The sequence below is a fragment of the Engystomops pustulosus genome, chromosome 8 (genome assembly GCF_040894005.1).
Source record: "Engystomops pustulosus chromosome 8, aEngPut4.maternal, whole genome shotgun sequence".
In the NCBI taxonomy this organism is placed as follows: domain Eukaryota; kingdom Metazoa; phylum Chordata; class Amphibia; order Anura; family Leptodactylidae; genus Engystomops; species Engystomops pustulosus.
In genome coordinates this window covers 90,123,796-90,138,599 of record NC_092418.1, presented here as the reverse complement: position 1 = coordinate 90,138,599, position 14,804 = coordinate 90,123,796, and the positions used below count along the sequence as shown (strand labels likewise).

The 14,804-nt window shown below is 38.7% G+C and overlaps 1 protein-coding gene across 1 annotated transcript in view; it reads right to left on the bottom strand.

The window, feature by feature from the left end:
- LOC140075597 (dynein axonemal heavy chain 11-like) overlaps positions 1–14,804 on the bottom strand; it is a 222,770-nt gene that overhangs the window by 143,031 nt on the left and 64,935 nt on the right. Inside the window, exons 21-34 of the mRNA XM_072121698.1 lie at positions 14,398–14,558; positions 13,000–13,156; positions 12,603–12,748; positions 12,310–12,426; positions 11,926–12,064; positions 11,700–11,792; positions 10,394–10,588; positions 9,944–10,021; positions 8,532–8,664; positions 8,329–8,456; positions 6,510–6,658; positions 4,418–4,568; positions 668–799; positions 402–575 (exon numbers count right to left, since the gene is read on the bottom strand). Coding sequence (XP_071977799.1) covers positions 402–575; positions 668–799; positions 4,418–4,568; positions 6,510–6,658; positions 8,329–8,456; positions 8,532–8,664; positions 9,944–10,021; positions 10,394–10,588; positions 11,700–11,792; positions 11,926–12,064; positions 12,310–12,426; positions 12,603–12,748; positions 13,000–13,156; positions 14,398–14,558 — 1,953 coding nt within the window. The remainder of the gene's footprint in view (positions 1–401; positions 576–667; positions 800–4,417; positions 4,569–6,509; positions 6,659–8,328; positions 8,457–8,531; positions 8,665–9,943; positions 10,022–10,393; positions 10,589–11,699; positions 11,793–11,925; positions 12,065–12,309; positions 12,427–12,602; positions 12,749–12,999; positions 13,157–14,397; positions 14,559–14,804) is intronic.

Sequence of the window (14,804 nt, the reverse complement as noted above, 5' to 3'; positions counted from 1 at the left end):
AAGTGCACCAACTTTTTTTGGGGCATCTTTAACATAGGGCTTGCAACACAATTCTGTCAGACTTTGCATGATAAATCTGACTAAGCACTGGAGCACCCCCTAATTTGTGTTGTGTGAAGACTAGTGCAGCTGTGCCACAAAAGGGTCACGTGCGACACAATTGTGGTGCAGACACTTCTTAAATACCTGTGCAACCAGTTTGCACCTAAAAGAATGTGCAAAGTCTGAAGGAAAACCGGCGCACGGCCCAAGTAAAATGTGCCCCAATATGATTTAGGACTCGCATAATGCTGTCAAATATGAACCCGTCTGCAAATTTTGGTCATTTTACAAAATATTGTAAATAGATTGTTGAATGTTCTCTTCATGTTAGCATGGTATTTTAGGAGTAAAAGACTTACCTGTAGTGGAACATCTGGGATCATATCAAATTCAGGAATTCGCTCTGTCCAAGGAGTAAATTTCTTAGTTTCGGGATCGATGTAATAATCAAACACCGTACCGTGTGACGGAAACTTGATGGTTCTCATTTCTTTATTCCACCATCGGCTGAATTCCAGACAGTAATCGATCAACTGAAACAATATTCTTACAGTGAATGGACAAGATGTACAATATTTTAGTTCAAATTTCATCCTCTGTACATATATATCTGTATATTTCTTACCTGATCTTGAAAGAGTGCACCTCCAAAAGACCAGACACATGCAAAAACAAAATAAATCTCATAGAGCTCCCGAGGGGAATCTGGTGGGGTATTTTCCTCAGTGAGAAGACAATCTAATAAGGAGCATAATGTCTAAAAAGGAGAAAAATAATGTAGATATTAACTTAAATAAAATAAATCTTATTATTACTTCCTAAACTCCCTCCAAAATAATTTTTGACAATTTCATAATAATTATTATTTCTTTACAAAAAAAAACACTTTACAGTAGAACTGGAAGATTAATCAAGTTAATTATCCGTTTACATCAATTCTTTTTTTTTTTTTTATCTTAAATTTGATGCACTTTCTCAGGGGGTAACATTGCAGCTGAAACCATCAAGCAGAGATAATCAGAAAAAGACATGAGGAAGACATAGATTGGAGAGGAAAGATATAGAAAGATAAGGCGACAACATAGATTTTATGGTGCAACAAAGAGGAGGATGCATAGAGATATAAAAGGGTACAGCATACAGTGGGTGATAGTGGAGAGATCAGTGAGAGGTAACACAGAGAGAAGTAGATGGCATATAAAAATAAATGGGAGTAAAATAAATATTAGGCACAATTTTTACTGTCTATTTTAAAAAAATATTGAGGGAGATTTATCAAGCTGCCTAAAAGTAAGAATGTGCTTTGTTGCCCATGGCAATCAATTACAACTCAGCTTTCATTTTACCAGTGCTCAAGAATATTTTAAAGGGGAGCTGTAATTGGTTGCCATCAGCAACTACGCACATTCTTACTTTTAAGCAGCTTGATAAATCTCCCCCATTAAGAATAAAGGGAACCTGTTATGGAAGATCGTTTCAAATAGTTTCTGGCATTTTCATTTCAAAAATACTTTTGTTTTGTATCTAAATAATTCCAGTGCTTTTTAAATGTTTCTTTAACATTATCTGCTCCCTGCCAGTGTGTGGTGAGTGTCCGGGAAAAAGGGGGGACAGTTCAAATTAAAATTGCTTGTAGTAAGCTGACATAAGCAAGGGGAGGGAGAAGGGAGAAGCTAAGGGAGGGTGAAGGAAATGAGTGAGGATAGGAGAGGAAGTATTGAGGAGAAAACGATTTGTGCTAATTGAAGTGCTCCCCACCCACGGTACTTACCACATACTGCTGGGAGGGAGCCACAATTAAAAAGCACTGGAATTATTCAGATACACCGCAAAGACATATTTGCCAACACTATGCCAACATGCCAGAGGCTATTGGAACCTGTGATCATGTAAAAATTACCTTACCGATAACAGGTTCACTTCAAAATTGAAAATCTGGTTCAGTTTAGGCAAAATCACCCAGCTGTAATTAATGGTGTCCTCTCATGATGATAATCCCTGTCCACATAGCCTATAAAGGAATATAGATTTCACAGTGGGAATTACTCTAAATGATCTAAAACACAGATTGACTTTAAAGGGAACCTATAAAGGTAGAACGGGTGGTAGGTGGATGTATGGGACATGAGGATAGCCCTATTTAGAGCTAATCCTCACGTCCCCGCTATCTTTTAGAAAACTTCATTACCCTAATATGTAAATTTTGTTAAGCGGCTACTGGGGCATGGAGTACCCTAAGATCTTCGCCACGCAGCTATGAGGAGCCCTCGTCTGAGAAGCCGGTGTTCTGCGCATGCACAAAACGCAGGCCCGTGGCTGCATGGCCACAGCATGCACAGAACTCCAGCTTCTCAGACAAGGGTGCGCAGCTACGAGTAGCTCGGGGTAGGAGGAGTAAAGAGGCTACTGGGACGTGGAGTAGCCGCGACGTGTGGCCTCATGTCCCGCTACTCCACGCCCCAGTAGCTGCTTAACAAAATTTACATATTAGGGTAATAAAGTTTTCTAAGAGATAGCGGGGACATGAGGATTAGCTCTAAAAAGGGCTATCCCCACATCCCATACATCCACCTACCACCCGTTTAACCTTTATAGGTAGAATCGTGGTGGTAAGTTCCTGTTAAGGAGATCGCACTGGTTTTGGACGCCATCTTGACTACTGTCCAACATTTTAAGTATTAGCCAGGGGTCACGCTGGGGGTCAAAGCACTGTCCAGTTAAATTCATAATTCAAACTTCAGTTCTTTTTTTTATTTAAGATCTGCCTGTAAGGATTTCTCCTTGACACTTGTTAAACATAATTGTTCTCCTTCTTATCTTGTTCTCTAGCATTGTTTATCTCTTGTTATGGTTATCAAGAAGCTTCTGGAGACATTCTCAGTACTTTTGCAGCTTTGATAATATAAACAATATTGTTTATCTGTGTACAAGGTCCCTGAGAACTGAGCACAATTAATTAACTTTTTGTAAAATGTATTAGAGGGCGGTTGTAGTACATTTAAACTAAGCCTATAGCATCCAAGCACCTTATCTCCTTGTCATGCCTATCAATGCTGATTTTTCTGTCTTTTTATACATGCAGCTGTGAAATAAAACGGGGGAGAATATTTTTACATACACTAAGAGACTGACGTGTCTTAGTTTTATGTTCAAGTTCCGATACCGTGAGCCATGAAATATTTAATTTGGAGTCACTGTACAACATGAAGGGCGGTTAGGCCCTAGATAAAAATCTCTAACAGTTCCCTTTAATGGACCTGAAGTAATACTGCCTAACATACTGGTGAGGGCCAAAGCACATTTTTTGGGTCCATGTGCTGTCCATGTTTATAATGAATACACAACAGCACTTGGACCCACAATAGTGCATATACATCCCCCATAGATGGTGCCCGGGCTTAGTACGGCAAACACAACAAGTGCTCACTGTTCTGAGCCATGGCCACAAAAAAAATAGAGCATGCTCTATCTTCGTCCGTGAGAACAGCAGTGTGGCATTAGCTTCTATGGAGAGGGGAGGAGTCAAGGTGGGCATATGCCCATGTGAATGTAGCCTAATACTGTATGTCAGCCATAACAACTCTAACAAGGATTATCACACACCTTTCTTAGATTTCTTATCATATTGTGGTATGTGTTGGAATGGCTACAGTTAGTAGAATGTGGTATAACTAGTAGGTTATGGCATGGCTGGTGACTTGTACTTTTATAACCATCTAATTGATTGGTAAATTATGGGAAGACACGGACTTTAGACCAGTGTGACATGATTTTCTAATACTAAACACTTCCTTTTAGTTTTATTGGCATAAAACTTATGGGCGGCACGGTGGCTGAGTGAGTAGCACTTCTGCCTTGCAGCACTGAGGTCCTGGGTTTAGTCCCACCTAGGTCAACATCTGCAAAGAGTTTGTATGTTCTCTTCGTGTTTGCGTGGGTTTCCTCTGGGTCCTCCAGTTTCCTCCCACAATAAAAAAAAATACTGGTAGGCTGTTTAGATTGTGAGCCCCATTGGGGACAAGGACCAATTTGGCAAGCTCTGTGCAGTGCTACATAATCTGTGTGCGCTATATAAATAAAGAATTATTATTATTATTATAATTATTATTAAACTTGCCCAAAAAATTATATATGGAGAATAATGGAAAAAATTTGATCATTTCTATAGGGCTGCAGTTATGATGTAACCAAATCTCTAACTTTTTCACAAATATTTCCATGTTATTTCTCTGTTAATTGATATGAAATAAACCTCTATCCCCCCCACCCCCCACCCCGAAATAAAAACATTTTACAGCATCAGATAGACCAAATAAAAAATGCAAAGGATCATACTTTGTGTAAAAAGCATGAAAATAAAATGCATTGCCTTTACCTGTACCATGCTGTTTTCCGGGATTGGAGTTATAGTTTTTAAATTACATCGCACTTGCTCCAAGCAGTAAGGAACGTACTTATCAAACAATATGGTCAGATTTGCCTTTTCTGACTGAGCCTGACGAGTCTCGATCCAGCTGGTAACGTAACTAATGAAAAAGAATGAAATCAGACACAGAGTAAAGAAATCCTGTGTGGCCGGATTTGCATTTAATTTTATGTCCTCTGTATTCTGAAAGTAAATAAGAAATACTGAAATCATGTTAAAAAGAAGCTGAAATAACCCTTTTACTGCCTGTGGTTCTGAGCCGCCATTGCCAAAGAATAACTATTAGCCTTATGAGATATGGATTAAATCTACAGCACTGCCTTAAAACATTACGAATTCCAAAAAACCAAGGAGTCGCTTTATGACAAAATAGAAGGCAAAGCCTTAAAGTCCCTTTTCACACCCACCTAGAGCTATTTATTAACTCTCATAAAGTAAAGTTTAGATATGCTATGTAATACAGTTACATAGATTATTAAAGGTAATGTTTCATCATCATAAAGCTTTTTTTAGGGACACTTATTTGTCCATGTCTACCTGCACAAGCTGATCCTTATCATCAACAAATTGGGAATACAGGCGGTCCCCTACTTAGGGACACCCAACTTAAAGACGACCCCTGGTTACAAACGGACCTCTGGATGTTGATAATTTACTGTACTTTACCCATAGGCTGCAATGATCAGCTGTTACAGTTATTAAAGGTGTCTGCAATGAAGCTTTATTGTTAATCCTGGTTCTTATGACAATCCAACATTTTTAAAATCCAATTGTCGCAGAAACCAGAAACATTTTGGCAGGGGTTACAATTGTAAGATATACAATTCCAACTTACATACATATTCAGCTTAAAAACAAACCTACAGAACCTTGTACGTAACCCGGGGACTGCCTGTAGCTGCATTTTGAAGAAATATGCATTTTAAAGATATGCTAATGAGGCTCTTGGGCTACTGCTTACATCACAGTAGACCCAGGTCTTGCCGCCCGCCAGTAATTATTCACACACCGATTTGGGCGTTTGTTCACTCCCCCTTCCTCTGACTGTGATGCCAGAGAGTTGGTGATTTAGGGAAGGAGAGGAGTTAATAACTGGTGGACAGTACTAACTGGGGCCACTATAACATAGCCAATAGCCCAAGTGCCTCAGTAACATCTTAAAATGTATATTTCTTGTAAATACAGCAATTTTCTAGTTTATTGAAGAGAAGCATCCATTTCTGCAGGCAGACACGGACAAATAAGTGTCCTTAGCTGATAAAATATATCATGGTGTTGTAGAAATCCAAAAAGGAAAAACGATCCAGCGCATAAGATAAAAAGTACCTCCAAGTTTTATTGTAGACTCCAGACAGAGCAATACATGTGAAAACGCACTACAGCACTGCGTCCAAGGAATGGGCTTACAGGCTCAAGCCTACGCGTTTCGAGCGCTTTACACACTCTTAATCATGGCTAACCTATCATGGTGTTACATTTTCTTTAAGTGTTCTTACAGGGCAACTAAACTTTCAAAACAAATTGTAAACCAATAGTATAGATGATAATAATGAACATTGTAATATACTTTATTGAAGAAATATGCTCCTTTGGCTCTGCTTTTCTTCCTTATTCAAGCAGTTTCTGTAAATCATCTTTCTCTCTCCATACACCACTGAAAACTAATATGAAAAAGCCTCATTAAGTAGCTAATGACTTAATCATTTACAGACAGACCCTGGATAGTATAATCACCCCCAACAGCCTGTTCAAGGGAACTTTCCTCTACGTATGGAGTTAATCATTAGCCTCCTTATCTACCTAAAGGGGAAGGACCTCAGAAGCCTTTCAGATACACTGCTTGCTACAGGAGAAAGAGCAGAAACAAAGCACACAAAGAAGCTTCTTGCATGATTTTTTTTATCATCTGCTCTCTTCATTTCTGAAATAAATCTTTGCTTCAAAGATTTAGTTAGTCTTTCATTTGATAGCTCCGAGAAATTCTTCAGCGTTTTACATCGAGAAACCTTGTATAATGAACATTTATAATTTCTTTACTTACGGGCTCCAGCCTAAGTCTTGTGTATTAACATAGAGGATCCCAGCTCTTGATACAGTCGCAGGTGTCGCGGCTCGAAGATGACTGATCTCGAATAACAACCGCATGGAAGGCGTCAGTGAAATGCGCTCATTACTGGCTAAGGTCAAAACCTATGGAAGATGAGAAGGAGATCATGGTATGTATTCATTATAATCTTAATTATTAGTTTTTCATTTTCATTCTGTCTGTAAAATTTGGTTGGGACTGGTTGGTTTTAATCAAACATACAGAAAGAAAACTGTGGATCTATACTGACCACTGGTAAGAAGTAATTGCAGGCCAATTTTATCTATTCTCGGTCCTTCATTATTTTATGTCTACAAAGTAACGTCATCCTTCATAAAGTGTTGGTAGGTCATATTTTGTTAATACAAAGGGCTTTGGTTGGTATCGGACACCCCCTGACGAAGCAGGGTGCGAAACGTGCGTTGGGGTGTCGGATAGTGTGTGCTAAGGGGCATCTGGTGGGTATCTGTGAGATTTATCTCTGGTTCTATACTCTGGATGCTCTTGTTTGTGATGTGGTATTTACCTTGAATATTAGTGATATGTAGGAATTCATTTGCATCGAGGTCACAGGTTCTGTACCTTTACAGCCAGCGTCTAATACATACTTATACTATTTTTTTGGGTTGCCTTCTAGTATTTGCATACTGTCCGCTTTATTGTACATGTTTTTATGTCTCTTTTAATGGGGTTATTTTATCAGATGTATATATAAATGATGAATTATGTTATAAAATGCACTAAATATTTGGTATATTTAGCTATTTGAGCTTGTTATATGTGCTCTCTTTATGGAGGCCTAATAGGTTAAATTTGGATTTAATGTGGTCCTCTGAACTATGAGCAGTAATATTTGGTGATTAGCATTTACCAACCCTGACGGGATCGGATTAAGACCCACCTGATAAAATTGTTCTCGTAGACAAACCTTTATCTACCCCTATGGAAAGAGACTCTTAAGGAAGGAGCTTTCAAATTGTTTGCTATTGGTTATATCTATATAGGGACCACTATTGGTTTAGGGTCTCCAGACTCCAGACTATCCTCGGGAGGATCTATAATCTAGACAAATAAGAATAATGCACCAAGAAGTATTAGTTGAGCTCACATAAAACTTCCAATAAGTAATGATGATTTATGTAAATGTTAGTATATTGTAGAAAACCCAAATGATTGAACGTAGGTTCTAGTACACTTTTGGATCACTTCTAGCATGTATTTAAAATGACAAATGCCTGGGAATGGAGGGATACATGTTCTGTATTGTACCATGTGATACATTTGCACACCAATGTATCTGCTGGGGTTGTAGATCCTGAATGGTGGTAGGTTGCTGAATATGGCTCTCTGCTGGTACCTTAAATACTCCATTGGAGATAAAATTGGGACAATGTATAAGAAAAAATTGTACTAACCAGGTGGTGACATTTTTTAGAAAACCATGCTGTGTGTAGGTTATCTTTATTCTGCTGATAAATGCAATATGGTATCCCTCCCATGAGAAGCAGTGAGAGGCAACTGCCAGGGGTGACCGACTGTCATATGGAATGGCCCCCCCTTATCATCACGCCAAATGTTAAGAAGTGTTTCACTTCACAGTAAATACAGAATTGAAGTACCCTCTACTAGGCCTCCATATTGCAACTTTGAACCGTCCTCTAAACCCAAAGAGAACCTGGTTCCAGTCTTTAGCAGTTCAGGCTTCTGCTCACAACACTACGGCAAACATAGGCACATATCAATGACTTTATTATCAACATAAGGATTCACAAACCTTGTTATCATCCATGACAGTATTCAGTGATTCAATCCACATTGGATCAATATCTCCATCCAGGACAATCCACTTTGGGCCATCATGGGGACTGATGAAGAGCTCTCGCATTGTAAAGGAAAATAGTCCTGAAAATACAAAGAATTCTGAAGATGTCTATCCCAGACTATCCCAGCTGTTGGGCATACTCTTATAATAATTACCATCTTTCCATTCTCTGGTTGAAGGATGGAGAAACCCAAAGAGCTCATCAGTAGTCACAGCTTTCGGGTTGATATCGTGCCAGATGGGCTTTAGCTTCATGTTGTAATATGTCCTGTGTAAAGTCTTCAGGATCTGTGGAAGACATGGATATACTAATACAAATCAGATCAGATGTAATCAAATCAGATTATTAATGGATAGATCAAGTGCTTCAAAATATCATAAACTTAAAGTTTCTTAAAAGGAGGAAAGATTGTGGGAGGATTCAGAACAGATATCATAATCAAATAAATCATGGTATGGAATGGAAACTTGCAAGCAACTCAAACTCAACTCAGATAACCCAATCAATGTACAGTATATTGATACAAAAAGATGCAGTGTACCCCTGGTGTAAAGAGGTATGCTCATCATAGACATTTATGATAAATCTGTCCAGCAGTAACTAACTCCACTACAATGAAATTCATGCATCCAGTCATGTGTGGCCCTTTCTAAATTCTTGGTTTCCACAATACAGAAGGCCGGTCTACAAAAATATGTGGAACCCGCATGGTACTGTATATCCGGTGGATATATCATAAATACACCATTGAAATGCAACTTTTATGTCCACTTGGACATTAGTATATAAAAAGGGTTTATGTTATCGTTTGTCAGGTTATATTACCCAATTGCATTCAACTGCAATACAAGAGGCAGAAAGATCAAATCCCTAACTATACATGCATGTAAAGATAGAGAGGAATGTGTCATATGTCATATGTGGCATTATAACCCGAACCCCAGCACCCAATGGATCTATCTGGAGTCTCCGGCCTTGTCATAGATATCTGGTGTCATGGGCAAAATTGCTGTGTGCCTGGTTCAGTTCCACACCAGGTTTGGCCCTGAGCCCGAACCTGTCGCAAGCTATAGCTAATGAGTAGGTGCAAGGCATGCCCTGCCCCATGCCAGCCCACTGCATAGCCCGACTGTACGCCAGGAATTGCGAATAAGTCATGGCTTGTACATCAGGCAAATAAGCTGTGATACCTGTAAATCCCCCTCATAGTTTCAAGATAGAACTATTTGAATATTTAAATCGATAATAGATAGATGATAGATAAATAATAGTAGACAGATAAATAGATAGATAGACGAATGATAGATAATAGATAATAGAATGATAATTGATAATAGATAGATAAATGTTAAACAGAATGAATGATAGACGATAGATAGCTACATAGATAATAGATACATAAATGATAGATAGATAGATGAATCATAATGATAGATAGATAATAGATGATAGATAGAAGATATAAAATTATATAAATTATCCTTTTTCAGATCTATTATCTATTTATCATTTATGTAACTCTTGCCACATTTCATCTGTATAATATTAGTAATATTTTCCATGTACCGTGCTCTTCCCTGTTCCCGCATTCCCAACCACAAAAACAGAATGCCGGACCTCTAGCAGCTCTTCCAACTGGGAGATCTGAGCCAAAACAGGCAAAAAAAAAATCAGCAACGTGACAGCAGGTACAGAGAGTAATATTTCACATTATTTCATAATATTTCTGAATGAGATTTTTCTTCTGTAGGTAGTAATGACCTGAATCATTTAAAATTCTCTATTCTAATTAAACAAGTAAAATGATAGAAGGCTCTCCCTAAGCAATGTAATATATTAACAGGTCATTCACTGCAAATGGTAAAAGGTGGTGTGAAGATTTTATTTATTGCCTCAGCTATTAAAAGCATTAGCCAGATGCTAAACACACTATACATTAAACAACAGTGATCATTATCGCTATCCGGCAGCCATTTGCAGTGTACAATACACTAAGCAGAAAGTCATTATTTCCACCTTAAGAATAAAGTTCTCCTCCGGCTGCAGGTGCAGCTCGGCAATGGACTGGCGGACCATCTGTTCTAACTTCACGTCTCTCTTCCTGGGCACTTCCAGTAACGGGAACAAGTCACAGATGAGACCCAGAAAGATTGTAACATCGTTGGTTACTATCTTAGGAAGATTGAAGTCCCTGAGGGCTCTCATCAAAACCTAAGAAGAAGGAACAACACCATAATGATATGCAAGGATAGCACAGCATAACATGAGGCATAAAATGAACAAATGTTATGAGGAAGTCGTCCTCGGACAATTAGGACACATATGGCTTGTTAGTCTCAAGCTGTTTCTTGTGCACAATGGATCACCTTGCAAATGTTTTGTTGTATTAAATAAATATCCTATCTATCTATCTTTTCATCTATTATATATTTGGGACAGATGTATCACTCGTTTTTCTTTGTAGTTTTTGTGCCTGTTTTGCACCTAAACACCAAACTAGCCCAGCAGATAAAATAACTATTTTTCCTCATTTATCAATCCAGATGTTTTGCTGCGCCTACTACTCATTCATCATTAGCAACTTTTTCATTTAGGTGCAAAAACAGTCCACCCTGAAGGTGACATAGACTGAGAAGCAACACTGAGCTCTTGTGAAGAGCAGCTTATCCCCAGCAGCAGAGCTCAGCCACACACTACAGAAACTCCCTCCAGCCTTTGTTTACAGTTCATGAGCTTCTATTTACAAATAATCTGCAAAAGAAGCGACCTCCCACCCTGAACGTATCTACAAAGCATTTTAATTGTATATCAAACCTTATATACTCCATCAACCCACACAGGGTAGCTTCCTGAACATGTTACACTTAGCCCCCCTGCCAGCATTAGCTGCAGAAACCCTTACATTTCTAGTCACTGATGAAGAAATTGTAGAGAAAATCAAACACCTCAAGTTGGGTAAAGCTAAATGGGCTAAATAGAAGTCTTGGGGCATTTGTTTGCGCTGAAGGAGGGTATTACAGTAAATGCGGATATGTTATCGGAGGACGGGGAGGAATGTTTTATAGTAAGCAGCTGATAAGCCACCGGGCGATGGCTTATAAGCCGCTTACTATAAAAAGTCTACAATCCACAGCCCTATTTGCTCTGGCTATGGAACTTATAGCGGCAGCCATACGGGCCAACCCTGATATACAGGGCTTTAAAACCACACAGGATACTTATAAAGTAAGGCTCTTTGCAGATGACCTGCTCCTCTCCATCACTAGCCCTCACACATCCCTCCCGAACCTAATGCAGCTTCCACTCAGTATCTCACCAGTACCTGGTCTTCAGGTCGGCTTCTGTCCTCCCTCTTTAGGGATCCGGCCACCACTAACACAGACTTTATTGCTCTTAGACCCCAATCGTAATGATCCTGCAACAATATTGATAAAATAACACCACAAACAGTGACAATAACTATAAGATACTTATCTTTCTTCAAAGTCTTAATGTTTAGTTTTTGCCCAGAGAAAATTAAACCTCAGACAAATTCATTTTGTTCTTACCTGTTTGGAGAGAAGTTGGCGGCAGAGAGTATACAGACTGATGAATTTTCTAGACAGCATCCGAGCATCAATAAATCCTTCCGCCACCAACATTATTTCACATATTAGTTCGAAATCTGGAATGACCATGGCACATGGACTATAAGGAGAAAGCAAAATTGCAAGAATATTAGTACAAAGATGTCCTTATTCTGCTGTCAAAGTATAGTAGAAGAACTGTAGCAAAAATCTAGCGGAAGACACCATCACATTGTGGCAAAGTTTTGAAGAAAGTGGATTGAAAAAGCAGTAAAATATACTAAATGTATTGCTAAAAATGGAGTAGTAAGAATAATGCTACTTATACCATCTTCATACAAAAAACAGAATAATCAAAGCATTTACCGAAAAAGAGCTTTGACATTTTCTGGAAGTTCTGCTCTACCAGCGTATCCTGGATTGAGAGTAATGAAAATCCCAACTGTATTTTTCAGCTCAATTGTTTCTCCCAGAAAGTGAAACCTGTAAAACATGCCAAAAACTCATTTTCATATAATGTCTTGGTGTCCCTCTAGCCCCCCCGCAAAATTGACAATATATTAGATATTAGTTACCTAGCATCCGGTGCCTTGTAGAGTTTCCTCTATTAGTGAATGTAAGGAACATGAAAACTATCAAACATGAAGTTCTATCTATACCTTTTTTTATTGTTTCGGATGGCATCTTGGATTGTCTTGACTTGTACAGCAATTACTGATAACACTTCAACCGATATACGGTTAAACTCGTCAAAGCAGCCCCAGACACCCGTCTGACATAGACCTTTATAGATGTTACCTAAAGACTAAAAAACCAAATAAGTACTTTAGTAACATTGAAAACACAAAGGACAATTAGAACCACACCAGAGATGAGGATAAAGGTTTGGCTAAGTTCACATTGTTGTGTTCAAAGGGTGCCCTAGTGGACACCAACAATGCCCGTTGACTACAGTCGTGTCCAATGAATTTACTTTGTTGTGTTCATTATTTTTGTGGTTGAAAAAGTATTTTTTACATGTACATTGTATGCAAGGTGATCTTTCTTATTTCATACCTTATAGTCCATTTGTTCAGAGCAGTTGAACACATAGACCATTATGCCAAGAGCACGGCCTAGATCTTTGGTAGTTTCAGTCTTTCCTGTGCCTGCAGGACCTGAGAGGGCACCACTCATAGCTAGGTGAAGAGACTGGGTCAATGTGATATAGCATCTGTAATAAGAAATAAAAGTACTTTACTGTATAATTTATTTAGATGCATACTAACTTTTTAACCATCTTTGCATAAATTAATAAGAGAGTGAATGAGAGAGTTATGATAGAGATTCTCCTCCCACTATCTATATGCAGTGTATGGTAGACATCGTAGCAGCAAGTCTCCATTCACCAACTCAGGGACAACTAAAAATTTGTGATAGAACCTGCAGAGGGCAAAAGTGTTAAAATAAAAAATGCAGAATCTTATGTAACAACCAGAGCTAGTGATCCTCCTCATGCACACACATACTGTGGATAACATTTGTTAAAAGATACAGCACCTCATTTGTATGAACGTGTGCATTTTATGGGCCACTAGCAACAAGCCATGTAGCCTGTCTAACATTGGCAGCACTCACCCCACAGCTGACCATAGGAAGTAGCTGCCAGTGATACAAAGACAGACAGGAATAGGACCTGTCGTAGCTTTGTAGAACAGGCACGGTTGAGCCACAGTGCATGCACCGCACCGTGAACATGCACAATAGACATCTATGGGGCTGTGAGTTAGCCTCAATTTTTGTAACTAGCTCAAGGCCAAAAACATTGGTTGTGTGTATGAGGCCTATGTTTAAGACTCATTTATATGTCCTACCTTATGTCATATTAAATAATTAATGAAGAGGTGGCCACATTAATGCATCACTTCCTCCATTCATGTAGAGGGGAATGAAGAGAGCTATGCGTACCAGATCGGCCAGAAGAACTAGTGGGCTTCCAAGTTTAATTCTACAGTCATGCTACAGTTTAGGGCCTCTTGGACCTTCATCTCTAGTAGCCGAATTGCCAAATACCCTATGTCTGGAAGTGTCTGTAGTTGGTAATACTAACCAGATACTTCATTTACAGCAGCCACGTTATCCATTAGAACCTGTACCTTGGAGATGACCCATTGTTTTCTACCTGTAGTGACATGACCTATTGGTGAATTCTGTGTTATCTTCCCCAGTTTGATAGTGGTACACTATGTTACAGAAGAGTACTGTAAACATTGTCTTAATATACAGTGACCTGGAAAAATTTTTCTAGAATCTTACTGAATTCAATTTTTAAAATATGGTAAAAGGCCTCAACCATCTATGATAAGCATGAATGTCTAACAATGGGAATATAATGCCAAAACTAGTAAAAATGACAAAATACAGTATACAAGCTTATTAACATAATATGTCATATTAGTAGTAGGTGTCAAGAACCTGTCCGTCAGTGGTGTTATCACTAGACGAGGAGTGTTGCCAAGATATTCATAGGAATAATGGAATTGAGCATCACATATATTGACAAAGCACTGTTTTGCTTCTTCAGCCCATCTATGCCGCAGCTGTGACAGCCATGTAAATGCTTGGCCATTAGAGACCTGAAAAATAAGCATGAATGAAGGTTAAAACCACAAAAAGGTTCTACTGATGTTGCTAGTTCCAGCTAGTTCTTTTAGCCATACTATTACATTGATAAACAAAAACCAGATTGCTGGGATCCCCAGTGTTTGGTAAAACCAAAAGTCTCCTGATCTGCCCCATAGTGAATCTGTACTAAGCAGTACAGTTTCCTATTTATGCACCTCTAATTGCGTTCCTGGAAAGACCCTTTAAAGGAAATCTCC